Source organism: Paroedura picta, chromosome 3, assembly GCF_049243985.1.
Source record: "Paroedura picta isolate Pp20150507F chromosome 3, Ppicta_v3.0, whole genome shotgun sequence".
NCBI lineage: Eukaryota > Metazoa > Chordata > Lepidosauria > Squamata > Gekkonidae > Paroedura > Paroedura picta.
In genome coordinates this window covers 163,819,588-163,847,186 of record NC_135371.1, presented here as the reverse complement: position 1 = coordinate 163,847,186, position 27,599 = coordinate 163,819,588, and the positions used below count along the sequence as shown (strand labels likewise).

At 46.7% G+C, this 27,599-nt stretch overlaps 1 protein-coding gene across 11 annotated transcripts in view; it reads right to left on the bottom strand.

Annotated features, from left to right (window-relative positions):
- The window catches only part of R3HDM2 (R3H domain containing 2), a 180,360-nt gene that overhangs the window by 71,958 nt on the left and 80,803 nt on the right, over positions 1 to 27,599 (bottom strand). For all 11 annotated transcript variants that reach the window (XM_077329210.1, XM_077329199.1, XM_077329202.1 and 8 more), the window contains exon 2: positions 1,718 to 1,914. In XM_077329210.1, the coding sequence (XP_077185325.1) occupies positions 1,718 to 1,882 (165 nt within the window). In that variant the 5' untranslated portion in view covers positions 1,883 to 1,914. The remainder of the gene's footprint in view (positions 1 to 1,717; positions 1,915 to 27,599) is intronic.

Here is a 27,599-nt window from a genome sequence, read left to right as displayed (position 1 = left end):
ACCAGCACCTTAAAAGAAAAATCATCCTAGAAGCAGCTTCTGTTTTGCTAATCCCCATGAAAGGCATGGATATGATGGGAGAGGAAGGGGAGAACATTACAGGTAAGCAAAGGCAGGGGGGAGGTCCAATCTGCCACTCAATAGCTTGCCCAGAAGAATTAGCTGCTTGCCACCCCCTGACAAGCAACGAATTACAAGGCTGTTAAACACGCTTTCCCCTATTTCTGAATAAGCCACTGCCCTCAAGGCTGGATGGTTAGTTATTACAACTTCAAGCTCACAGGAGCAAGCTGTGTTGTCATCACTTCCTAAATACATTCCCCGCCCCCCCCCCCACCTTGCCCCCTTGCAAGTTTGGTGTTCACAGGCTGCATCTATATACACTTTGGGGCAAAACTCAGAAAGTGCCATGCCAGGGAATTTACTGCCGTGAGCATCCAACGGTCACATAAAAAGAAAATGCAATGTAGCCAGGGAAACAGAGAGCAGAATGCACTCTTGATCCGGGGACTCAAACCCACGTAAGACTCAGTTGCAATGACTTCGCTGGGAAAGCCCACCGTGGCCAAAATCATCCTTTAGGGACTGTAAGAGAAACCTGAACCCTATCTCAACATGTCCTATCAGCAAGGCCACTGTGGCTGAGCAATCTATACAATGCAGGATCTGTGCTGGATGGCAGGATACTCATCACAGATAGGCCACTTTAGTAGAATGCCACCGATCCACATTGCTCCTCCCTTTGATTTCTGCACACACACCCCTATGAGCTAGGTTAGGCTGTGAGATTGTGACAGGCTTCAAGGTCATCACAAGAGCATCCAGGGGGAGCGTGGATTCAAACCTGGTTTTCCCAGGTTGTAGCCCACCCCTCTAGCCACTACTGGGCCAAAAGTTTAGTTGATATCATGATTCGTCGGTAGTGGTGGTCAGGCTGCCATGTCCCTCCAGCCATCAGTGTGGATGGGGGGGGGGTCTCCACATCCCCATTGGGGAGCCCCTACAGATCTGGGGATGGAGCAGGGGAGGACAGATGGGTACAAGCTTGGGATGGAGCAGGGGAGGACAGATGGGTACAAGCTTGGGATGGAGCATGGGAGGACAGAGGGATATAAGCTCCAGGGGAACTAATGGTACCCCAGCGTACTAATGTACCAGGTTTGGATCTCAAGGAATGGCTCAATAATTCAGAGTTAGGACCTGGCAGCATTAATTGCCCTAGGCACCCATATTCATTTATATACATCAAAGAATCAACCTAAGGAAAACAGACAGGCCCCTGCTTTTGGGAGTTTTACAATGCTTACAGCTTCAACAGTGATCACAACGTAAAGGGAACGGATGCAGGAAGGCCAATGTAAAACGATAGCACTTACAAATATTTAGATTTCGTTTTATTGGGGGGGGGGAATAAGGGCTTTGAGCTGATGTCATCACGGAAAAGGCACATCAGGAGGCGAAGAGGTAGCTTTACAGAGATGCGTGCCAGGAGGGAGCTGGTGCTGCAGGGGCAACAAGGGTGAACAGGTGGAGTTGGGAGCAGGTGACATTGTGAATTAGGGGAATAACAGATTTTAGGTACAACATCAGGATTTTTCTAGTTCAGTGATCTCCGGAGGATGCTGGGGAGAGGGTCTCAGAACCCCTGAAGAGCTGAATCCAAGACCTGCTTCCAGTCGGCACCCACGGCACCCACGACAGCTCTTTGCCCGTTTACCTGCGATTCTTGCCGAGTGCTGCTCTCCTCCCCGTCCTTCTCCGCTTCCTCTTTGCTGGGCGACCTGGATACAAACTTGTTTCTGTTCACAGATTCCTCAACCAGCTTCTTTTCCGATTCTTTCATTATCTCCAGTGTCTCCTGTGTCGTGTTGCTGTTAGACATCTTCGGTACAGTGTGGTGTTAGTGACGAGCACCTGCAGGCAGGGACAGAAAAGGGATGGAGGTCAGAACGTGCAGGAATACGGAGGAAGATTTTTTTATAGAACTCTCCCTCTCCTCGCTCTTTGCACCTTTGTGTTAAAGCCACGCTTGCTCGAGAACTCCGTTATCTACAGGGCTAACTCGCTGCTGGCGGGACATGGCACTGCTGAACTCCTGTCCTCTGCTGGAGAGGAAAAACCCAACGGGTTCTATCCAGAAGCCGACAAGACAGTCACAGGCCAGGAGCTGTCTTTGTACTGGGGTCCCCAATGTGATGCTCCTGGGTGCCATAATGTCTGTGCACAATTTTCTTTGTACCTACCAAATGTTTTTTTTAGAAAGTGGGCCGGGCAAACAGGGATTTTCCCCAAGAAAGATGATGATTGGCCACTGGAAATTTGATTGACTTTGTGGGCTTTTTAAAAGAAGCTGCTCTGGCAGCTACCATGCAAAGCGCGAAAACCTTCACTGTGACACCGAAAGTAAGTTTTGGAAGCCGTTTTGTATCAGAAGTCCAAAGGTGCCTGCAGGCTGAAAAGGGCCGGGGGCTGAGTCTCTATTTTAACACTTAACGCTCTTCCAAATGCTGCTGTGAGACCAAGAAACGCAACCCAAGATGAGAGCAATGCTCACAGAAACTGGCAAGCCATGCAAGGAGGGCTTTAAAAAAAAGTATGATGCTGGGAGAGGGCACACCTCCACCCCAATATCAACATTTGTTTGTTTATTTATTTATTTGATATCTATACCACCCTTCCATATGGCTCAGGATGGTTTACATATAACATGGAACAAATTAATATATAACATAAACAAATACAACAACAACAATAATCTAACACAATTTCAGTGATCTTAAACAATATAATAGGAATGGAACTTAGCTTAAAGCCCTTAAAGAGGACAGACTAGTTCAGGCCATGGAGAGGATGTCTGAGGGGGGACCTGTTGTCAGTCTCTTGCTAATAAATATCCTTTCTCAGTTACAACAGATGCAACACGGAAATATGTATGTACTGCACTGACCCCCCTCCCCAACAGCTATTCTTTCACATGCAAACTTTCCACCCGCATCCACGTTCATTGGAATGATAGTTATTTTTCAACTCACAATTCCTATTTTAGTGAACTTCCCCGTACAAGAAAAGTGGTTCATCCATCCATCCATCCATCCATCCATCCATCCATCCATCCATCCATCCATCCATCCATCCATCCATACATACATACATACATACATACATACATACATACATACATACATTCAATGTACCGTCCTCCCTTGCAGTTCAGGGCAGTTTACAGAGAACATGAACCGTGTGACAGAATACAACATAAGTTCGGTAACTGCATCACCAACAATAACCACAACATCAACTACATTGTATGTGGGGGAGGGCCTGGATCCCCTCAGGGAGCCCATTCCACCAGGTGGGGGCCAGGACAGAGAACAATCTGGCCCTGGTTGAAGCCAAATGTGCTTCCTTTGAGTCAAGACTTGATAGTTCAGCAGCTGTAATCCATTTTTCATTCCCAGGAAAAGCAGAAGAAAATGGAAGGAGGACAATAGGATCATGCACAACAGTTACACGGCTCTACTGATCACTAAGCAGGGATTTAAAGTCGGGCCTCTCAAACCCAAAGCCGGCATTTGACCACAGTGATTTTTCCAATTTGCTTAACATTGTTGTGCTGAATTAGGAAAATTCTTTCCTCCAAAAGAAGACCACTAAAGGACCACCTTTGAGCTTAGCAAGCCATCTTCCATGCTACACAACAAGGTATCAACAGTAGCGTTGTTTGGACCCTGGGCTCGGGTGCTTCATGACAAGACATGTCATTTGCCACTATGGATTCATGTGGACCATAAGAGGACACCATGATTCTGACATTTTTTGCCCATGGGAACAACCTGAAGGGATGCAAGGGGCCTCAGAAACCTAAGGAAGTAACTATAAGAGAGATGCAGTTCATGAAAAGCACAATCAAAATAGCAGAATTATTTGTTCATATATTTCCAACCATGCATTGCAATGACGGATTGTGTCAATTCTCGCTGACCATGAAATTTCACTGGCCTTGATCAAAAACTTTGGTACCTTTGAACTCCTTGGCTAGTTTTGCCTAAGCAGAAATTTCTACATTCAAAAGACCATCCTAGGGGGTGGAGAGCCAGCTTGCTGTAGTGGTGAGGAGTGCGGACTTCTAATCTGGCATGCCGGGTTCGATTCTGCACTCCCCCACATGCAACCAGCTGGGTGACCTTGGGCTCGCCACGGCACTGATAAAACTGTTCTGACCGGACAGTGATATCAGGGCTCTCTCAGCCTCACCCACCTCACAGCGTGTCTGTTGTGGGGAGAGGAAAGGGAAGGTGATTGTAAGCCGCTTTGAGCCTCCTTCGGGTAGAGAAAAGCGGCATATAAAAACCAACTCTTCTTCTTCTTCTTCTTAGAATAGAATCATAGAGTTGGAAGGGGGCATACAGGCCATCTAGTCCAACCGCCTGCTCAACGCAGGATCAGCCCTAAGCATCCTAAAGCATCCAAGAAAAGTGTGTATCCAACCTTTGCTTGAAGACTGCCAGTGAGGGGGAGCTCACCACCTCCTTAGGCAGCCTATTCCACTGCTGAACTACTCTGACTGTAAAAAAAAAATTCCTGATATCTAGCCTATATCGTTGAACTTGTAGTTTAAACTCATTACTGCGTGTCCTCTGCTCTGCAGCCAACGGAAACAGCATCCTGCCCTCCTCCAAGTGACAACCTTTCAAATACTTAAAGAGGGCTATCATGTCCCCTCTCAATCTCCTTTTCTCCAGGCTGAACATTCCCAGGTCCCTCAACCTATCTTCATAGGGCTTGGTCCCTTGGCCCCAGATCATCTTCGTCACTCTCCTCTGTACCCTTTCAATTTTATCTACGTCCTTCTTGAAATGAGGCCTCCAGAACTGCACACAGTACTCCAAGTGTGGTCTGACCAGTGCCGTATACAATGCAACTATGACAACTTGTGATTTTGATGTGATGCCCCTGTTGATACAGCCCAAAATGGCATTTGCCCTTTTTACCGCTGCATCACACTGCCTGCTCATGTTTAGTTTACAATCCACAAGTACCCCAAGGTCTCGTTCACACACAGTGTTACCTAGAAGCGTATCCCCCATCCAGTAGGCATGCTTTTCATTTTTCTGACCCAGATGCAGAACTTTACACTTATCTTTATTAAATTGCATCTTGTTCTCATTCTTCTTCTTCTTTACTTAACCCGCAATGTCCAAATTGGCCAGACAGTTTAAAGAGAAACCCAGTGGCCAAACTATGACAAGAAAAAAAAATAATCAGGTTGCACAGCACGCTTGTATGGTGAGAAATATGGACCCACAAGCAACTATCCTGCAGCAAGCTGGGCAAGTGCCCCAAGAGAGTTGAGATAAACACACAAATCAGACCCTTGACCCATCAACTTCAGCATTGTCCACTCAGACCAGCAGTGGCTCCCCAGGGCCTCAGGCAGGGGTCTTTCACATCATCTCCTACCTGATCCTTTTAACCAGAGATGCCAGGGATTGAACCGGGGACCTTCTGCATGCCGAACAGATGCTCGGCCAGTGAGCCCCGGCCCTTCCCGAGTCACAAAACCTCGAGACAACATTACTTGAAATCTTTAGCTATAAAACAATTGGGAACAGACAAAAGCAAAAGCAGAAGAAATGCTTATCCATTTGTTTTATTATATATCTGCCAGAATCCAGCCCCCCCCCTTCCCTCCCCAATGCAGCCAGATACTATAGATTTATTAACGGCCCAGCACAGGCATTGTTAATATTCACAACCTTAACGCAAATAAATTTTGGGATGATTTCTAGCACCACAAAACATGGGACAGGCCCTATCATTCATGCTGCAGCTTCTGGCTCAAGAATCCCCTACGCGGAACTGCCAGTAACTGTTTTAAACTGTGGTCTTTTGGCGTGTGCATTTTTAGAGAGGCTGTTTTATTTGCTTCGTATCAACCACCTTGAGTTCTGCCCGGTAGAAAGGAAGTTAACAAAAGTCTTAAAACCTTTAACTAACCAGAAGCCTTGTCATCCAAATGACTCCCAAAAGAGCACACCTGCCAGTGCAATCCGGAGCATGTCTGCACCCTTCCAGGGGGTTTGCTACACTTTGTTCATAAAGTTATGTTGTGTTCTGCAGTATGATTGTATTGATCCCATTGTATACGGCACTGGTCAGACCACATCTGGAGTCCTGTGTGCAGTTCTGGAGGCCTCACTTCAAGAAGGACGTAGATAAAATTGAAAGGGTCCAGAGAAGAGCGACGAAGATGATCTCACAGTCAGAGTAGTTCAGCAGTGGAATAGGCTGCCTAAGGAGGTGGTGAGCTCCTCCTCACTGGCAGTCTTCAAGCAAAGGCTGGATGCACACTTTTCTTGGATGCTTTAGGATGCTTAGGGCTGATCCTGCGTAGAGCAGGGGGTTGGACTAGATGGCCTGTATGGCCCCTTCCAACTCTATGATTCTATGATTCTGTGATTCTATGATTCCAGGACAGAAGGGGGGGGAGGCTGTGTCCCAGGATAATTAATGGGAGTTGCACACAAGATCATTTGCTACATGCTTATTCATGTTGTGTGGTAATTGTTACCAATACATTGATGTGATGTTCTATTAAAAATTGTATAATGTTATAGATTGTTATAATGTTCCATGTAAATTTATGCAATGTTCCATGTAAACTGCTCAGAGCCGTAAAGAATGGGTGGTATAAAAATCCAAATGAATGAATGAATGAATGAATGAATGAATGAATGAATGAATGAATGAATGAATGAATGAATGAATGAATGAATGCTTAGTTCTGGGACATAATTCAAATATCTTGCCATTCCCATCGTCAAGGTTAATGAGGAAGAATAATGCCCTGTAATGTGTTCAGGGGAGATTCTAATCCACATTAATACCAATGTAAATTTGAGAGTTTTGACTCTCAAAAGTTTATACGTCCCACATTCTTGTTGGTCTCATATCTAGCAAGTATGGTGTAGTGGTCAGGAGTGTGGACTTCTAATCTGGCATGCCGGGTTCGATTCTGCACTCTCCCACACGCAGCCAGCTGGGTGACCTTGGGCTCGCCACAGCACTGATAAAACTGTTCTGACCGGGCAGTGATATCAGGGCTCTCTCAGCCTCACCTCCCTCACAGGGTGCCTGTTGTGGGGAGAGGAAGGGGAAGGCGACTGTAAGCCGATTTGAGCCTCCTTCGGGTAGAGAAAAGTGGCATATAAGAACCAACTCTTCTTCTAGGTGTTTTACTGTAAGACCAACATGGCTACCCTCTCAGAGCCAGCTTGGTGTAGTGGTTAGGAGTGCAGACTTCTAATCTGGCAAGCTGGGTTTGATTCTGCACTCCCCCATATGCAGCCAGCTGGGTGACCTTGGGCTCACCACAGCACTGATATCAGGGCTCTCTCAGCCCCACCTCTATCACAAGGTGTCTGTTGTGGGGAGAGGAGAGGGAAGGTGAACGGAAGCCGCTTTGAGACTCCTGGTACAGAAAAGCAGCATATAAGAACCAACTCCTCTGTTTCTTCTTCTAACTGGTGTGTTTTTTTTTAAAGACACAGTTATCATTTTTCCTCCACACATCAAGAAGCTTCCTTCTTTCCCGTTCTGCCGGCATTATTTCTATTACAGCCATGGCTGAATCCTCAGAGACGGAGAAGACTATCTTAAATCCTACAAGCAGGGATCTCGGCAGGCTGCCATGGCGAGCAGCAAAATGAGGATGCCAGGTTCAGCTAAGGTCCCCTCCTCGTCGACAGGCGCAATGGATGGAAAAAAAAAACACTAACCAAAAAAAGGACACCGTTCATCAATCTTACGGCGCTTCTTGCCGGCCAACATCGGTTGGCAAAGGGCGCCACAATCACTCCTCTCTCTTTAATCTGAATTCATAGGCTCTTTCTTATGTCACAACACAAAGCTATGGGGGCAGTGGAAGGGGCTCTCCCTTCCGCCAAGCCTGCCAGCCCTTCTTCTACTAGAACGAGAGAGCTGATAAATATGAACTGATTCATCTGTTCCTTGAGATTGCTCTACGTCAGGGGTAGTCAAACTGCGGCCCTCCAGATGTCCATGGACTACAATTCCCAGGAGCCCCTGCCAGCGAATGCCGCAGTTTGACTACCCCTGCTCTACGTCCTCTACAACCAGATTTCTAGGGGTTCTGCTGTGAAAGGAAATAAGTGATGTCTCAAAACAGATGTGTCATTCAGGAGCATGGACCCATGATTGATTCTGTAGCCAAGCTCCCCCCCCCCAAGCGCAACTTGGGGGAGACATAATTTCTCCCCTTTTCTTGCTTCCCTCTATTCTTCCCACCCACCAGCGAACCTATGTTTATCTACTTCATTGTTTCCTCCTTTGCTTCCCCAGCAGCCTTTCACTAGGAAAAGGCTGGCCAAGTAATGTTGACTTGCTGGGGCCACCTCGTTTCCCACTATATCCCCCTCCCTACACTATTTCTTCGTTGTCCCTTTCCTGGGTGCTCCCTGGATGCTCCCACCTTCCCTTCCCTTCTCTTACCAATCCTTACCAATTTCCTTCTCTCCTCCCAACCCACCCAGCAACCTGCCTTTTATCTACCCCCTCCCCCGCTCAATTTTTGGTGCTACTGGAAGTGACTTCAGGTGTACCCTGATTTTCTCCACAATGGGGATCCAAAGCAGCTTATTTAAGTTATATTCGCCTCCTTTGCATCCTCACAACAACCTTGGTGAGTAGGTTAGGCTCAGATTGTGTCCCTGGCCCAACGTCACCCAGTGAGCTTCCATGGCAGGATGGTGGTTTGAACCTAGGTCTTCCAGATACTAGTCAGAAACCCTAACCACTGTACCATGCTGGCTGTCATAGGGTGGCTTCTGTGGAACAGGCAACCAACAGCCAGGCCCAGGTGAGTCAAGCAAATCATATGGTAGCATGACACCCATGGGCCTGGCCCCAAAGAGCCCTCCCTCAGTAGCCAAAGCAGCCCTGGCCCTCACCCCTAGCTTTTACTATCAGAAACCAAGACTTGAATCCTGGCAATACAGCTGGAGTTGCCTGGCAATGACCAGGAGGACATACATTTGTTAAAGCTACAGGAACTGTTTCTATCATGGCAGTTACCTGCAGTGTTGGTATTTTAAAACAAAGAGTTCAGATATTTATAGAAACCTAGAACTGTAGAGTTAGAAGGGGTCATACAGGCCATCTAGTCCAGGCCCCTGCTCAATGCAGGATCAAACTGAGGTTTTTTCAGATTTACAGAAAGATATGTCCTAACTGATTATGGCCCCAGTGTCTAGATATAAGTATCTACAGATGGAGTCATGTTGAGAATCAGATGTACTGATGATCCTTATAACTGGTATGGAAGGCTGAAAAGTAAATACACCCCGCCTCCCAAACTATGTAAACTTCCCCTTGATACCCATTATATTAAGATGGGTATTAAGATGGAAATCTCTTCATATAAGAAGGTTTTTCGCAACTGTCTTGGGGGAACAAAACCAGATTACAGACTGGTAGAGCAAAGCAACTATTGTTAAACTGCTATAGTTCGGCTCATTTTGTATCGGATCATCTGAAAATCTGCCAGTTGCTCCACAATAAAATTCACACTGTTTGAACACACTGTCCTGTTTGTATGAGAAATATAAAGTTTCACAAATAATCTTGATGAAACACAGAAACACAGTTCCCGTACAACACACGTGCGGCTGTAGAATCAGCCCAGCAGCAGAGGTATATCCTGTAGCGGGCACAGCCTAAGTTGCCAGTAGACTGTAACCTAGAAATACAAGGATCTGCTGCCGTCACCTAAAGCAGGGGTAGTCAACCTGTGGTCCTCCAAATGTCCATGGACTACAATTCCCATGAGCCCCTGCCAGAATTTGCTGGCAGGGGCTCGTGGGAATTGTAGTCCATGGACATCTGGAGGACCACAGGTTGACTACCCCTGACCTAAAGCACTGCTCTGTGATGGTATGAATTCCCCCAGGAGCTGTGCCACGCTTGCTTCCTACTAGAGGGAGGGGGAGAATCTCTGCTTTAAAGAGAGAAAGAGTCCAATTCCAAGAGGACACAAATGACAACAGGGACTTGACTGACAGGGATTTACAAGCTAGCTCGTCCTGCAGGGGAGAGCATGCCGACTCAGAAATGCAGAAGCAAAGACGACCCGTCAGCCGAAGATGAGTCAACAAGAAAAGGTTGTTTCCAAGCTGGCAATGGCAAAAACTTTATTCAAACAATATAAACTTTTATAAGCAGAACGAGTTCCTAGGTACAACAGCCTCGTGTCCGTTTTTACTTCCTCAGTGAACTTATCAATATAGTGTCGTATTTCTTTAAACTGGTTTTTACAAGGATACTAACAAGGTTAGTCCTTCAGCAAGCAACCTTATATTTTAAGACATATATCCTGTAGGGATGGTTACCTTGTTGGACTTTTGATATTAGTAGTCCCAAGATATATGTCTTAAAATATAAGGTTGTGTGTTGAAGACTAACTTCGTTAGGATCCTTGTAAAAGCCAATGTAAAGAAATACGACACTATATTGATAAGTTCACTGAGGAAGTAAAAACGGACACGAGGCTGTTGTCCCTAGGAACTCGTTCTGCTTATAAAAGTTTATATTGTTTGAATAAAGTTTTTGCCATCTCCAGCTTGGAAACTACCTTTTTCTGGCTAAGGGATAAGGCAGCTTCATATATTCACAAGTGTCCCAGAAAGTCATTGAGAATTTAGTCTGATTGATGGATTTCTCATAAAGGCTGCAAATATTGGCTTGGATCCTAACTATTAATGAGTTAAACAAACCTTTCCAGTTTAGCTCAAATACAGATCGAGGAGAAGAAAATTAAAAATTCAGAGAATAAATCAGAACAGCAAAGAATTTCAGCATGTGAGGACGAATGATTTTTGAAGGGAGCAGGAACTAAAACTGAGGGACTCTGAAGAACTGTATTCTTAATGAGATGAAATGGGATAAAAGGTTAATGACCAAACTAAGAGAGCAGCATAACCAAAGGATAAAATTAATTGGGGGATGAACTGCAAAATGTGGAAGGGCGTGATGAAATTTGGGAGCGAAAGATATAGATACATGGGGCAAATGAAGGGATAAAGGAGAATAATTTAGAAAGTGTCCATGAAGACTTATTACATTTGCTAGTTCATGATTCTGAAGGTGACCTAGCAGATGAGCATAGAAAAAGGGTTAGATCAATGAGGAGCTCAAACAGGCCTTGACAATTATTCTTCAGCTGTAGGAGTCATTTCCATCCCTCGAGGTTTTGCTCTTTAAATAAATCAAAATTTCCTAATGAGGACTACCACAAAACATAATCCTAATTTCTTTGCACAATGGTCTTAAAGCTAAGGCAAAAACATTTTAGTATGTCAATGAATATAGGGGTAATCCTGGTTATCATCACCAACCAAAAGCTAGACCGTTTATGCACTGGAGGTTTCATGCCAGGCTGCAGGCTGGAGTTTTAGTCGTGGCAGGTTGCCCCACCTCTTCCTGAACCCACACAGGGGAGCCTTTGGCCCGGTGCACCTCATCCAACCCCAATTTGTGCTCCTGCATGGGAGCTGGGGCAGTGAAGTTCCCAGTGCGTAAACGGTCTTAATGGTTTTTACAGCTCTGTTTTCATGGACTAGGGGAGCCGGTGTTGGAAGCAACTGGTTGAGAAATGAATTCATCTACCACCTCTGGATGGTGAAAAGTTAAATTTATATATAAACAAACAATACGAGCATGCACTTTCAGTGTTTTTAGGTCATGCAGAACATTCTGATTTGAAATGATAAATAAACATGGGGTTTATCACGCAGTCTTGGCTGACGCCTCTCTTTATTACAGCCTGCATTCCACATGGTGCTGGTACATGCAGGTCCCATGATCTCAAACACAGCCTTTCCAGTGGCCAAAGAGAACTCCTTCCTCCCGTCTTTACCAATGGAAAAACTGGTGAGATTTAATCCTTGATATTGCCACTGAAAATTGCTGAGAGTCACTGCAATAAAATCATTGCTGAAAATGCTAAGCACCACTTGGACAAGTACTAAGCAGAAAAATGAATAATTGTATTTACTCCACTGGTTTTATTCTGTTTTGCTGATGTTGGTTCAACAGTTGTGCATTTTCCCCAGAACTCTGTTAAAACGTTTTCAATGCACTAGTCAGTCAAAATGTGGGGAGAACTCTCTTCCCTCAACCAAAAAGTCTTCAGGAATTGCTGCATAAACTGGCTTTGGGTGACCATCGGATTTGCCAACCTCAAAGTGGGACTTGGAGATCTTCCAGAATTAGAACACATCTCCAAGTGGCAGCTATCACATCCCCCTGAGAAAATGGCTGCTTCAGAGGGTGGGGTTTATGGCACGAAGGCCCTGCCCCTCCCCCAAATACTCCAGGTGGTTCCCAACCCAGAGTTGGTAACCATACCAAACAATGTTACGCACCTTTCACCAAAAAGGGACTAAGAATATTTAGACAAGTTACAACCATGGGATTTGGTGAAACACTACAACATAATCCTAAATAAATATACCCTTCTAAACCCACTGACTTCCACAGGTTTCGGAATGTATAACTGCATTGTTCGGCACGTTTCACCCCTGAGCATTTGAAAGGGAAAAAGGTAAACGAAGGGGGGGAAAACTGGTGGAGCATAAACAGTGAAGCTTGCTTTTGTTTGGACTTGAGACTGATGTCTATCATGTTCAGAAATGCAAACAGACTTTGGAAAACAGGAGGCAGCCCATGTGCTTAACTGAAGTCTTTCCTAGTGTAGTCTATCACACCTCCAAAAAAGCTATTTCTGAAAGTCTCCTATGCAGGAGGGTTTCGTGTGGCGAGAATCCCAGTGTCAGGTTGTTTAAACTGATTGTAAAAATCATTGCTTTGTTAGTTCTGAAACAAGAGAAAGAAAAAAAAAACAATCCCAAGGCTACTATAGATGTGACTAAAACTATTACAGAATAAATGAAGTAAAGGGTTCTCAGTTCTTGTTTGTTTATTCTCGTGTACGATCCAACCAGAACGGTTTCTGGATATGTCCCGTTTTCACATGGAAATTTTCCTCAGTGGTTGTCCTTTGAATGTGAATGCCATGAAGCAGTTGGTATTATTATAGAGGTTGAATTTCACAATTTGGATAGTCAGGATATTTATATTCAAAGGACAACCACTGAGGAAAATTCACTGACAGCGTTTGCTGGCAGGGGCTCATGAGAATTGTAGTCTATGAACATCTGGAGGACCACAGGTTGACGACCCCTGCTTTACAGGGTATTTCTAAGAATGCTGATACGTGCCAGGAAGGATTTGTGCCACTCTTTGTCCTGGTAATCATGCCCTTCTTGCATGGTGGTGAGCATAATCATTCAAGAAGTAAATATGCCTCACTGGGAGGGGGGCAAGTCATGAGAGAGGAAGCAGTTAAACCACTACTGAAAAAAGCCACCTCTTGAACTGAATGACAGTGGATATATTTAGAACACTTCTGAAGTATAGGAATATCACATATGTCTAAAATAACATGGCCGACCTAGAGGGTTTTTCAAGAACTGGTGGGTTGGTGAGGGGAACTATGACAACAAGTTGTAAAAAAAAAGAGAGAAAGGTGACAAGGGTATCCATAAATGCCGGAAGTGTGAAATGTACGAGTTTTTCCATAGCTTATTTGAAAACAACTTTTTAAACAGAGGAATTAATCCCAGGCGCTAGGTCATGATGGCACCTAGAAAGGTCATAGAATCACAGAATCATAGAGTTGGAAGGGGCCACACAGGCCATCTAGTCCAACCCCCTGCTCAACGCAGGATCAGCCCTAAGCATCCTAAAGCATCCAAGAAAAGTGTGTATCCAACCTTTGCTTGAAGACTGCCAGTGAGGGGGAGCTCACCACCTCCTTAGGCAGCCTATTCCACTGCTGAACTACTCTGACTGTGAAAAATGCTTTCCTGATATCTAGCCTATATCGTTGTACTTGAAGTTTAAACACATTATATATTATATACTGCCTTCCTTCCTAGGAGGCTGGAGGAGGAGAGCATTTTGGCAGAAATTTGCCAAATTTGCACCTGCTGGTAATGCCAAGGCACTGCAGTCACTTGGACAACTGCAGCATCTCTTAGCCAGCTCCAGTGGGAAGCCAGGTTATCTGGGGAGAGAAGCTCTCCTCCTGTGAGACATCTCCCACTGGAGCTAGCAAGGAAGCTGCAGCTGCTATGACAACTGCAGTGTTTTAGCTTTAGCTGGAAAGTCACGTGGTCTCAGGATCACAGTGGCTCTGGACGGGGGACAGATTATGGGTCCAACTGGAGCAGCAACCTTCAAGGATGCCACTGTAGGTTTATTCGGCAGGGGAGGAGAGAATCCCTTTGGGAAGGGGCACCAGTGCTCCGGAGATGGGATGGCAAGACGCCACCTGGAACATTTCTGAGGCCAGCACCTGGTGCTCCTTGCGCCACCTGCAGTTAGCCTGAGGCTTTGCTCATGCACGGGATGCCCCAGAGCCATCCCTTAGGTGAGACCAAGAATGCAGATGTGGCAGCCATGGGAAGGGCTGCTGGGGTGAGGATGTATTAAAAGGTATAGAAAAGACTGTGTGGGGAGGTTAGCTGTGCAACTTGGTCAAGGTTGTTGCCATTATTCAGGAAACATGGTGGTTCCTTTTTGGCCCATGGGACTGACCGATTGCCTGCAACAGGAATTTGAGGGTGGAGGCCGAGATGCAAAGCTATCCCAGAGTCTCACTCAGAAGCAAATCTGGATATGCACTTTCTCCAAACAGGGTGGGGGAATCTGGACAAAGCTTTCAGTCTCCAGCTTGTCCTTGTCTACTTTGAATAAAAACAATCTGTACCAGAGATCAGTTGCTTTAATTAATTCCGTCCAAAATCTGGTATTTGCATGTCCCCGACTTAATGTCAAGACCTTGAAAACCGATCGTGCACTTCAGATTTTGAGGAACTCCAAGTCCAGGCTTTGCAAGAATGGAGTATGACAGAGAAAGCCGAAATGACATTGGAGTTTACAGACACAGAAATAAAAATCAAAGAAAGAAATCCAGTGTTATATTTTCTAACATGATTGTGTAGCGGGGCTCCTAGTAACGTCACAGGTCACGTGAAAAATTATTCTGGCTTCTGAAATTTGGGGCTAGATCCAAAGAATATGCATTAAGCCTTTTAACATTATTATTGTTGTTGTTGTTGTTGTTGTTATTATTGAATTTCTAGACCACCTCTCTCCCGACATGGCCTTGAGGTGGTTTACAACATGATCAAACACATTAATATGGAGTTCTGGAGAACTCACTTCAAGAAGGCCGTAGATAAAATTGAAAGGGTACAGAGGAGAGTGACGAAGATGATCTGGGGCCAAGGGACCAAGCCCTATGAAGATAGGTTGAGGGACTTGGGAATGTTCAGCCTGGAGAAAAGGAGGTTGAGAGGGGACATGATAGCCCTCTTTAAGTATTTGAAAGGTTGTCACTTGGAGGAGGGCAGGATGCTGTTTCCATTGGCTGCAGAGGAGAGGACACGCAGTAATGGGTTTAAACTACAAGTACAACGATATAGGCTAGATATCAGGAAAAAATTTTCACAATCAGAGTAGTTCAGCAGTGGAATAGGCTGCCTAAGGAGGTGGTGAGCTCCCCCTCACTGGCAGTCTCCAAGCAAAGGTTGGATACACACTTTTCTTGGATACTTTAGGATGCTTAGGGCTGATCCTGCGTTGAGCAGGGGGTTGGACTAGACGGCCTGTATGGCCCCTTCCAACTCTATGATTCTATATATAATTTATTAACTTTAACATAAAAATCAAAATTAAGATTAACATTAAACCAGCTCTCTAACTAGCAACTACTTGAAACTAACTGCCCCCTCCCCTGTTCCGGACACCTTTTTCCCCCCACCCGTTAGTTATGGTGGTATCTCAATAGGTGGCATGGAACGGGGGGGGGGGGGGGAGAGACCTGAGAGGGGCAGAGGGAATCCCATATTAGGTTGAAGCCAGGCACATGTCAGGGACTGCCAATAAGTTTGCAGCATATTTAGCTATGATTAATTTGTTCTGGACACCTTCCTTGGGGGCTTTCAAAGAACTAACGTCCCCAAATCCATGTTACTGTCCTACTGATGCTGTTGAGAAAGGACGTAATAGGTCACGTTACTTATTTATGGAAAACTCCTTGTTGACTGAAAGCGAGTACATCAGGCATCAACGCTGCCTCTCTGCCAAGCTAGCTTTCTACTTGCAGGGAATGTTTGCCTTGTAGAGGATTCAAAACACACTGCCTCTGCCACCTTTGTGCAGACCCACAAATAGCCTAATGCAAGCCGACAAGGAATTCTATCAACATCACCACACAGAAAAATGCTACTATTACAAAAATCTGTAATCCATGGCAGAAAAGACGTTTCAGGCAGATTTGATCTTCAGTAAAGAGTATGTCACAGGAATTACTTTCTGGTGATGTCTTTTTGGGGGGTACCACTAGCTATGAAGCACAGGAGACCTTTCCACAAGAACTCATGTTCATACTTTCTTGAGAATCACCACAGATTCCTCAACAGCCAGTAGTTCTGAAAGTGAGCATCTTATTTCTTTCACGACATGATCATTATCATATAAGGAAAGAGAAAAAGCTACCATTTGGGGACACTTGATGCTCATCAATGCTCATCCAGCACCTTCTCCAGCCCACCCCACCCTTAACTGAAGTAATGCCCGATTATTAGTCATGCCAAAAGATGGATTCTTTAAATGGGTCAAAATACCAGGGCCCAAATGTGAGTGTGGTGCAGCCCGCCAAGCTATTTTTCATTTGTCACAGGAATGTGAACATCGTGATTTCAAGGGAGATGTGATGGAACTCTTTATACTCTCTCTAGCTACGACTGAGTAGATTGTAAATGTAGATACTTGTATTTATGGGGGATTGCCCAATCCAATGGGAAGGCCCCAAAGTAGCTAGCTACGTACAGCCCTCGTTCACGGCACTCTGGTTACGGTTTTAATGGCTACCCCCCCCCCCAAAAAAAATACAATGAACTCCCAATGAATTATTTCTCCCAGCAGGCAAATTAAAAGCAGCAGTCTCGTCTGTGCCGCTGAAGTTTCTCATTAAACAAAAAAGGCTCCTTCCCGGAATAAGATAGAGGTTTTCTGTGTGAATGAATCAGCCATGCTCCCTCGGGACAAGCGCGGGCGGGAGCCGAGGAGGCGGCTGACATGATCCACTGTGGCAAGCAGGGCTAGCGGTGAAAGCAAAAGTTCATGGGGATTGGGAAAGGGGGGGGGGGAGTTGGACAGTCATTTTTCAATGGGCACAAAAATAATTTACATTGATGGATTATCAAGGAAGTGGGTCAGGGAGGGAGGGAGGGAGGGAGGGAGGGAGGGAGGAAGGAAGGAAGGAAGGAAGGAAGGAAGGAAGGAAGGAAGGAAGGAAGTCCAACCTGAGTCTGCTTTGGTAGAGGAAGCTGTCTATAAATTCAAATAAATAATTAAGGAAAGATGGAAGGATGCCCTGAGTCTGCTTCAGCAGAGAAAGTACACAATAAATTCAAACAAAGAAGGAAGGAAGGAACAGAGGAGAGATATTTGCTGTTTACTTTGAAGAGCTAAGACTGGTTGGAGGAGGTCAGTTATGACACACAGACCAAACTGGCTCTCTGCCGCCTGATCCCACTGCAGCAAAAGGCAGGAACTGTGATTGATTGATTGATTGATTAAATTTCTATACTGTGCTTCTCTGAGGCTCGGGGCAGTTTACACAAAACATAGGGAAAATACAGAGCAAGTCATAACATCAGAAACAACAATAACAGTTGATTCCATAACTAAAGACAATAAGAATAACAACATTGCTCAATAACAACATTAACTTTTTAACCATAATTCCGTAGGATGGTCAGTTTGGGTTCAGACCGTAGGGAGGGGTTCCCGGGAGCCCAGAAGATGCTGTTGGATCAGTCGGCCTCAACCAAATGCAGAAGAGCTCCCTTTTGCAGGCCCTGTGAGAGTTCAGGCAGGGCTCTGATCTCTTCGGGGAGCTCATTCCACCAGACCCCCCCAGACCCTAGCTGAGGTCCAACATGCTTGGTTGGGGTCAGGGATCACCAGCCATTTGGAAGTGACCGAGCATAGGGCTCTCTGGGTGGTGTAGGCAGAGAGGCGGTCTCTTAGGTAGACTGGGCCCAGACTGTGTATGGCCTTGAAGGTGATTAAAGGTAAAGGTATCCCCTGTGCAAGCACTGAGTCATGTCTGACCCTTGGGGTGACGCCCTCCAGCGTTTTCATGGCAGACTCAATACGGGGTGTTTTGCCAGTGCCTTCCCCAGTCATTACCGTTTGCCCCCCAGCAAGCTGGGTCCTCATTTTACCGACCTCGGAAGGATGGAAGGCTGAGTCAACCTTGAGCCGGCTGCAGGGACTGAACTCCCAGCCTCATGGGCAGAGCTTTCAGACTGCATGTCTGCTGCCTAACCACTCTGCGCCACAAGAGGCTCTGAAGGTGATTACCAAGACCTTAATTCAACTGGGAGTCAGTAGAAGAAGAAGAAGAGTTGGTTCTTATATGCCGCTTTTCCCTACCCGAAGGAGGCTCAAAGCGGCTTACAGTCGCCTTCCCATTCCTCTCCCCACAACAGACACCCTGTGGGGTGGGTGAGGCTGAGAGAGCCCTGATATCACTGCCCAGTCAGAACAGCTTTATCAGTGCCGTGGCGAGCCCAAGGTCACCCAGCTGGCTGCATGTGGGAGAGTGCAGAATCGAACCCGGCATGCCAGATTAGAAGTCCCTCCTGACCACTACACCATACTTGCTAGATATGAGACCAACAAGAATGTGGGACGTATAAACTTTTGAGAGTCAAAACTCTCAAATTTACATTGGTATTAATGTGGATTAGAATCTCCCCTAAACACATTACAGGGCATTATACTTCCTCGCTACACCACTACACCAAACTGGCTCTTGCAGTTGTTAGAGAGCAGGCCTGATGTGGGGCCTCCACAGAGGAGAATCGGGGTGGCCATCTAAGCTGGGTGTCATCTACATATTGCAGGCAGGGGGCTCATGGGAATTGTAGTCCATGGACATCTGGAGAGATACAGTTTGGTCATCCCTGCCCTAAGGGAAACAGACAGAAATAAGGAAACCAGGGTCTTCCTTTGGGGCACAGTGCATCTACCAATGAGCCTGCCTTTCGTCCCAAAGCAGATGACGGATGGTGTTGTCGAGTTGCAGATGACCACAGGACTTTCAGGCACGATACAGTTTGGCATCACCTGCCTCTCCATAGCAACTCCAGACCTAGCCTTGTTTGATGTAGAGAGCCAGTTTGGTGTAGTGGTTAGGAGTGCGGGCTTCTAATCTGGCATGATGGGTTCGATTCTGCGCTCCCCCACAGGCAGCCAACTGGGTGACCTTGGGCTCGCCACGGCACTGATAAAGCTGTTCTGACCGAGCAGTGATATCAGGGCTCCCTCACCCTCACCCACCTCACAGGGTGTCTATTGTGGGGAGAGGAAAGGGAAGGCGACTGTAATCCACTTTGAGACTCCTTCAGGTAGAGAAAAGCAGCATATAAGAACCAACTCTTCTTCTTCAGTAATCTCAGGGCTCTCTCAGCCTCACCTCCCTCACAGGGTGTCTGTTGTGGGGAGAGGAAAGGGAAGGCGAATGGAAGCCGCTTTGAGACTCCTTCAGGTAAAGAAAAGCGGCATATAAGAATCAACTCTTCTTCTTGCTCAACTTGGGAGATCTGATGAGATCAGACTAGCCTGGGCCATTATGTCAGGGCCCAAAGCAGACAATCTTCAAAGAACCCTGCAGAGACCAACCAACTCATTCAGTCCTGATCAAGGACCCACCGATGTTGAGAGGCCAAGTTCTCTCAAAGGGTGACTGATTCCAGTCACAACAATAAAAAGACAACAGTGGAAGTGAAAGGCTTCTGTTTTATGGGAGTTTTCCTTGAACTTTTCTCCGCTGTGCAGTTGGAAGCCAGAACACGCGGCGTTCAATCTTAAAACTGTTTGATTCGGCTACTGGTCTCCGCAGGGTGTTTGATCTCATCAAAAGCCTGATCTCATCCAATCTCAGAAGCGAAGCCAGGTGAGCCCTGGTGAATGTTTCGAGGGAACACCACGAGAAGTTCTGGAGCTTCTGCCCTTTTCTAGACACCAGACTCTAATCAATCCAGATTGAGGGACTTGGGAGTGTTCAGCCTGGAGAAAAGGAGCTTGAGAGGGGACATGATAGCCCCCTTTAAGTATTTGAAAGGTTGTCACTTGGAGGAGGGCAGGATGCTGTTTCCGTTGGCTGCAGAGGAGAGGACATGCAGTAATGGGTTTAAACTACAAGTACAATGATATAGGCTAGATATCAGGAAACAAATTTTCACAGTCAGAGTAGTTCAGCAGTGGAATAGGCTGCCTAAGGAGGTGGTGAGCTCCCCCTCACTGGCAGTCTTCAAGCAAAGGTTGGATACACACTTTTCGTGGATGCTTTAGGATGCTTTGGGCTGATCCTGCGTTGAGCAGGGGGTTGGACTAGATGGCCTGTCTGGCCCCTTCCAACTCTATGGTTCTATGATTCTAGAATGTGACCTCCACATGCAAAGGCTGTATATGTCGGAATGCCACTGATGTTCATAGTGGGGGGCAGCTGCGATCGTTAAGTGATGGGGATCACGGTCACAGTCTGCCTAGGATGCAAAAAAAAAAAAAAAACATGAGTCATCAGACCAAGTAAATTTGGAATTTTGGGTTTGTCATACCAAAAAAGGGTGGGAGGTAGGTTAGACTGAGTCACTGGCCCAAGGGCCCCCAGTGAGCTTTCATGGCATGAATGGGGACTCAAACCCAGGTCTTCCAGATACTAGCGTGACAACAGACTCTGCCACAAGCTGGGCAACTGGCTACTTCCATTGTTTTCCCCTCCCAAGCATCAGTGGATTCTCCTATGCCTATTCCCAGATTAATCTACCACCTCTCTTCCCCCCCACCCCCCGTCCACCTTGAGCCTGTCTGTTAGCATGGGTGGTGATATCACTTCCAGGGGGCGTGGCCAGCTGACATCACTTTTGGGGCTCCTCAAAGCCTGAAAAATTATTTTAGAGCTCCATAGCCAAAAGGTTGAAAAAGGCTGCTCTACACACTGGACTAGTATTATTATTATATACTAGGGGCAAAGATTGGGGGAATGGGGTGGAAGAACTGCAGACGGCCTCCCCCACTCCCCAGGCCCTGGAAAGGGTGCAGGCTGCAGGGAACTCACCAACAAGGACAGCTATCACGCCTCCCATCATCGGAGGGAAGTGGTAGGAGAAGGTCGTGGTCAGGGGTGGGGAATGGAAAGTGATTGGCTGGCTGCTGGACAGACAGGCTAGCCAGCTGGGGGAGGAGGCACTCAGGGGTAGAACAGCCGCCCTGAGTGGGTGTTAAGCGTTGAGTGGCATTTAAGCCATTAGACCAGCTCCTCCTCCTAGGCCTTACCAGAAATATGTTATATGGAACAGATTGTTTAAATGTATTCTTGTCGTTGTTGAAGGGAGTTACGGATCTGACCTAGTTTCAGGAGGATATATTTAGGATGATCCTGCAAGGCCCCTTCCAGCTTTTATGACTCTATGCTTCTGTGACAAAAGAGCAAGATTTGAACCCAGTAGCATCTTACACACCAGCTAAGGCTTCCAGGATGTAGCCTTTCAAGACTCAAAAGTTTACCTCCTCAGACTCTGTGCCGTATCTGCTACTACATTCACACATACAACCCAACTCTTACTCTGCAACAGAAATATTTCATTATCAATCCACCGACAGTTTCAGAAATATGTACCTTCCAGAACTGTAAAATGTTGTCACCAAACATCAAGAGGAAAAAAAGCCAAATACATCTGTAAGGCTTGTTAGTCGTCCAATTTATGGGCAAACTGTGAAACTGAAAATACATTCCTTCGTTACTTCCTGAGAAATAGGGATGATTAAAAATAAAAAAAACGACTTTGAAGTACTCAGAGGAAAACCATGTATTTCCAGAGGTAAGCTGATCCACTAATCTAGGGGTGGCCAAACTGTAGCTCTCCTGATTTCCAAGCGCTACAATTCCCATGAGTCCCTGCCGGCACTTGCCGGCAGATGCTCATGGGACCTGTAGTCCATGGACAGCTGGAGAGCCACAATTTGGCCACACCTGTGACTCATCACATGCAAACCTCAGAACAAGTGTGCACAGAACATACCACGGTACAGGTCTCTGGCAGGCAAAAAGTTGGTTCTCACGAGGCCTCCCATGTACCTGTTCAGGTAACGAAGATGTAGCACAAACAGGTTTTTTTTAATGCTTTCTTTTCGGCAAGAGGAGGAAAAGGCAACCAACAGCAACTCTTCTGCTGCCCAGGCGCTTCAGTTCTATAACTCCCTATAAGGTTTTGGTATTAACGTCACATCTAGCTGAATTAGTACATCTTGCAAGGTTGCGTGACGACGTTCTTCTTTTCGGTTTCCTCATTGGCCTCTGGGTCAGCCAATCTGAATCATGCTTCCATGGCAACAAGCTCTATCACTGTGAGCAACAAGACGAGGGTGTTTTTCCCCCCCTCCCTGTATTATCCATGTTCCCAAGTTTCCTTTTTTAAACCGAAAAGTGTCGCACGTGTCTGTCGTGCAACGGAATTTCAATGCAAGCGACCCGCTTCCGTTTCAACGGCATCCCACACCCTCAACAGGCTGGAAATCCAAATGTGGGGCCACGGGAGAGCATGATTTCTCCAGGTCAGGGTAGAGGAAGCTGGGGAAATAGCAGAAGAGGCTGGGAAAAGGAGGAAGGGGGATCAAACTAAAGGGTCAGGGAGTTGGCAGCCGGAGGGAACGGCCCACCTGGTTGCTCAGATCAGTGAACGAGGCCTACCTGAATGCTTACATCGAGGCTGAAGAACTGGATCACCTGTTTTGCCGTGCTGAGGCTGGCAGGGGCTCATGGGAATTGTAGTCCATGAACATCTGGAGGACCACAGGTTGACTACCCCTGCTCTACAGGTCTAGTCTCTTTTGCCACGATGGAAACGTTAAACGATCGATGGATGGGCTGCCTACCGCATCTCACTTCCACGCCCGTTTATCTAATGGGGCATGTCAACACTTCCAGGGTTCCTTGGAACCTGAAAAATATTTTGGGGATACCTCCTTGGTCAAAAGTTTTAAAAAGGCTGCTCTAACCACGACCCCACACTGGCTCTCAGTTCGAAAGGAACATTTACGGTTCTCTGCAAGAGATCTATAACCGCTGAACTACTTGGAATTCCACCTGTTCACCTCTTGAAACAAAGAGGGCAGGACTATGTCCAGATTCCCGCAGACAACCCAATTTCATTTGGCCATCGCACGGGAAAAGGCCAAGGAAGGAACAGCCTCTGAGGAGCGAGGCGCAGATTCCCACATTATGCTATGCATGTAATAGCTGAGAAGATCGCTTCATAATGAGCACGTGTGAAATTGCTGTCAAAGCACACTGCCACTTCCCGCACAGGAGACGTCCCTCACGGAGGCTTTTCAATTGCTTGAACCAAGCATATCATTTCAAGAACTCACCTGCTGAGTAATGAGCTGGCATGCTTGCAATTACAGGGGGAAATCTCATCACTCATCGGGAATGATGCTTCATCTCTGATGCACGCATTCTGTGTGTGTGTGTGTTTGTTTTAAACCTGCAGTTTCCAAAAACTAAATACATCTAAAAGCAAGCTGAAGCCATTCTGGGGTTCCCAATTCTACTGAGTGCTGAAATGTTACTTCCAGCACTAGGGACCGCATCGCCAAATATGTTCCCCGCAGGGCTCTCCGTTCAGCTAATTCCAACCAGCTGATGATCCCTGGCCCAAAGAGATGCTCTTGGCATGGACCTTTTTGGCTCCAGCCTGGTGGAATGGGTTGCTGTCAGAGGTGTCAGAGGTGTGAGCCCTCCCAAAGCTTTCTCAGTTCCAGAGGGCTTGTAAAACGGCCCTCTTACACAGGCTTCCTCGGGAGGTGGTGGGTTCTCCATCTTTGGAAATTTTTAAGCAGAGGTCATCTGACAGAGAGGCTGATTCTGTGAAGGCTCAAGGGGTGGCAGGTAACAGTGGATGAGCGATAGGGTTGTGAGTGTCCTGCATAGTGCAGGGGATTGGACTAGATGACCCAGGAGGTCCCTTCCAACGCTATGATTCTATGATTCTAGGCATTTGGTTGAGGCTGGGGATCCCCACCACCACTCAGTGTGACCCCCAGCCAAGCCCCTTTCATCCTCCATGCTGTGTCTGGTCAATAACTGGCCAGATTTGTAAGGGCAATGGAGTCAGATTTTATTGGTTGTATTGTATTTTAATGGGTTTTTGTATGGGTGTTTATTCACTGATGTAAGCTCCCCTGAGACCTTCCAGAGAGAGGCAGCATACAAATCAATCAATCAATCAACAAATATATAAGGGGAACTTGTGGTGTGTGTGTGTGTGGGGGGTGTGGATGGCATGATCAGGCTATATTTCACAAACTGGAAGACCTGCTTGGATTCTTGTATACTGGTGTGGGAGCCAGGGGCTTTGCTGATCCTTTCCCCCTGAAAGTCTTTTGTGCTTGCTTCTACACAGCAATCTCCTATAAATTAGCTCTGAAGGTACTGGAGATCTTCTAAAGCAGGGGTAGTCAACCTGTGGTCCTCCAGATGTCCATGGACTACAATTCCCATGAGCCCCTGCCAGCGTTTGCTGGCAGGGGCTCATGGGAATTGTAGTCCATGGACATCTGGAGGACCACAGGTTGACTACCCCTGTAAGGTACTTGGAAGAGGCCAGTGGTCTGCCAAGAGCAGGCTGGACTGGAGAAAAAGGAACAACCCCATGGCCGGTAACAGCATGCATACCTACACTCAGCCTAAGTAACTTTACCTTACATCTCTAAACGGATTGGAACCAAGGTAGTTCAAGCCTTATCTGGTCTCAAAATACTCTCCAAGTGTCTTTTATGATGTTTACAAAGAACAGGGCCTTTTCAATGGTAGCTCCCTGCTTTGTGGAATTCATTTCCTAGGGAACTCCTCCGACCTTGTGTGAACTGCTATTTACATCCAAGGTACAGAACAGTCACTGAAAAGGCCCAGGAGAAGAGCTGTTCTTACTACAGGACATGTTTTGAGGACAAGCACGAGAGCCAGGTGGGGCTTTGACCTAGCAAGGCTTCTGATTGGCCACTGGAAATTTGATTGGCAGGTTTTTTTTAACATTGTGGTGGCAGCAGCTTCCACCATAGCACAAGGATCTTTACTGGGTGACTGAAGGTAAGCTGGGGCATTCATTTTGCAGCTGGCTCCACCTCTTGCAGCAGCCATTTTGTGGCAGCCATTTTGTGCTCACCAGGCTGTGCCGGAATTCAAAAGAAAGGTCGGGGACCCCCGCGGTGATACATGCAAGCAGGGAAACGGCAAGATGCTCAGTGCTGATCAAGATAATGGAAGAGCACAGTGTGCTGGACAGACCCTGAAAAACAGAAGCCGTGGAACGCCTCACTCCTTATTGATTTCAGTGGTTCGAGAGTCTCAGAGCCTTGAAAGCTCGGCTTCCCCCGAGAACAGACACTCCAGCTGAGAGCAGTGAGAAGTGTTGGTTTCTTGAGGAGCTGAAGTCTCTCAATGCTCCGTAAGCTTCATCGACCACACCTCCTTGGGTGGAAGGGTGCCCTCCCCTTGTGGAAGCGTTCCATTGTGGCTCTTGGGGTTCTCTTAAAAAGCCTTTTAATCGTAGATCATTGGTGTAAATAGGAGAGACGCCAGTTCAATTGGCGGCAGGAAACAGCAGGACTCGTCTTGCGTCTGGATGCCTGGATGGAGTTCCGAAGTTCTCAAAACTGGTTTCTGATACGGTGATCTTCTGAAATGGGTCAAGTGACCGGCTATGTTGCACTGATCATGAACTTATAATGAATTCTTGTGGATTTTCATCAAGTAATCTGCAGAACCTTAGCCCTCGATTACAGAATGGCGCTTTAGCTATCACTGCCTTTCTTGGTTCGTCGCCACATTCTGCCCTCTGGAATGGCTTTCAGTTATTTATACATCCAACAGGTATGATCAAAGCAATATCTTTACAATTATTATGTTGCCGTTTTTCCCACTGTTTATAACACGGCCAAAAATAAAAGGAAAGAAGATAATTTACAAAAGCATGATATCCCCCTTCCCCCCTCCGAATATCCTTGTTGCTACAAAATCACCAAAAGGAAAAGAACCTCTCGTGTAAAGAAGAGAACCAGTGTAGTATAGACATTAAGCTTGTCAGATCAGTATCTGGAAAAGGCTTGAATCCCCACTCGGGACAGGGAAGCTCACTGGGTGAATCTGGGCCAGCCATACTCCCTCAGCCTACCTCACAGTGTTGTTGTGAGAAAGTGGAGATGAGAACAATGTACGCCCCTCTGGATACCCCCCCCCCGAATTTGAGGGAAAGGCTTAAATTAATTAATAAAATAATAAATATTAGCAGAATAAGCAGAGAATAAGGGGAAGGGGTGGATGCAGGCCCCTATTTGGCCTTCTTTCTCTCCACCCCGATGCTGCATGTACAGAGAAGGTGCCCACCCAGTGGCCAGCTCTCCCTGCTCACCAGCCTCAGCAAACACTGCCCCTTTCCCTCTCCCCTTCGCAACAGAAGGTGTGCCGGAACAGCCTCCCAGAAGCTAAAATTGTTGTTGTTCCCTGTCACATTTTAAAATAAAACATCTGCACACAACACCGTCTCTGACCACTGCTAAGGCTTCCTCAGGGACGTCTGCCTTACCCTGACAGGGTTCCATTGCCTTCCTCTCCCATCCTGAGCCCCCGGCTCTTTCTAGCAACAGAGTGCTTAAGCAAAACGCCTGGCATTCATCCTGTGCTACGAAAACAGCAATCTGCCCTCCAGGAACACAAAATTGAATCTGAAACAGTGGCTGGCGAGAGGCACAAGAGCCCACTCGATCTTGCCCCAACGTTACTTCCGCTTTAATGCTGTCAGGCGAAGCATGGTCGCTTTTTAGCTCAACATCGCGGGAACATCTTGCACCCCGTCTTTGCGCAGACTTCAAACCGGAGGCAGGAGGGAGGCTCTCGGCCAATAGTGGTCTTGGCGAGACAGTCCTTGGCGCTCTTGCTCTTGGTGCAGGGGTGAGAAAGCTAACAACTAGAAAACTCCCAACCCAACACAGAGGGTCTTCTGTTATCCAGGTTCAGCCAACAACACTAATTAGCACAACTACCAGTGATGAAGCACATCTGAAGAAGAAGAAGAGTTGGTTCTTATATGCCGCGTTTCCCTACCCGAAGGAGGCTCAAAGCGGCTCAAAGCCTTCCCATTCCTCCCCCCACAACAGACACCTGTGGGGTAGGTGGGGCTGAGAGAGCTCTGATATCACTGCCCGGTCAGAACAGTTTTATCAGAGCTGTGGCGAGCCCAAGGTCACCCAGCTGGCTGCATGTGGGGGAGCGCAGAATCGAACCCGGCATGCCAGATTAGAAGTCAGCACTCCTAACCACTACACCAAACTGGCTCTCTTAAGAGAGACACCAGAGGTATTGCTGCCGTGGCATCGTTGGG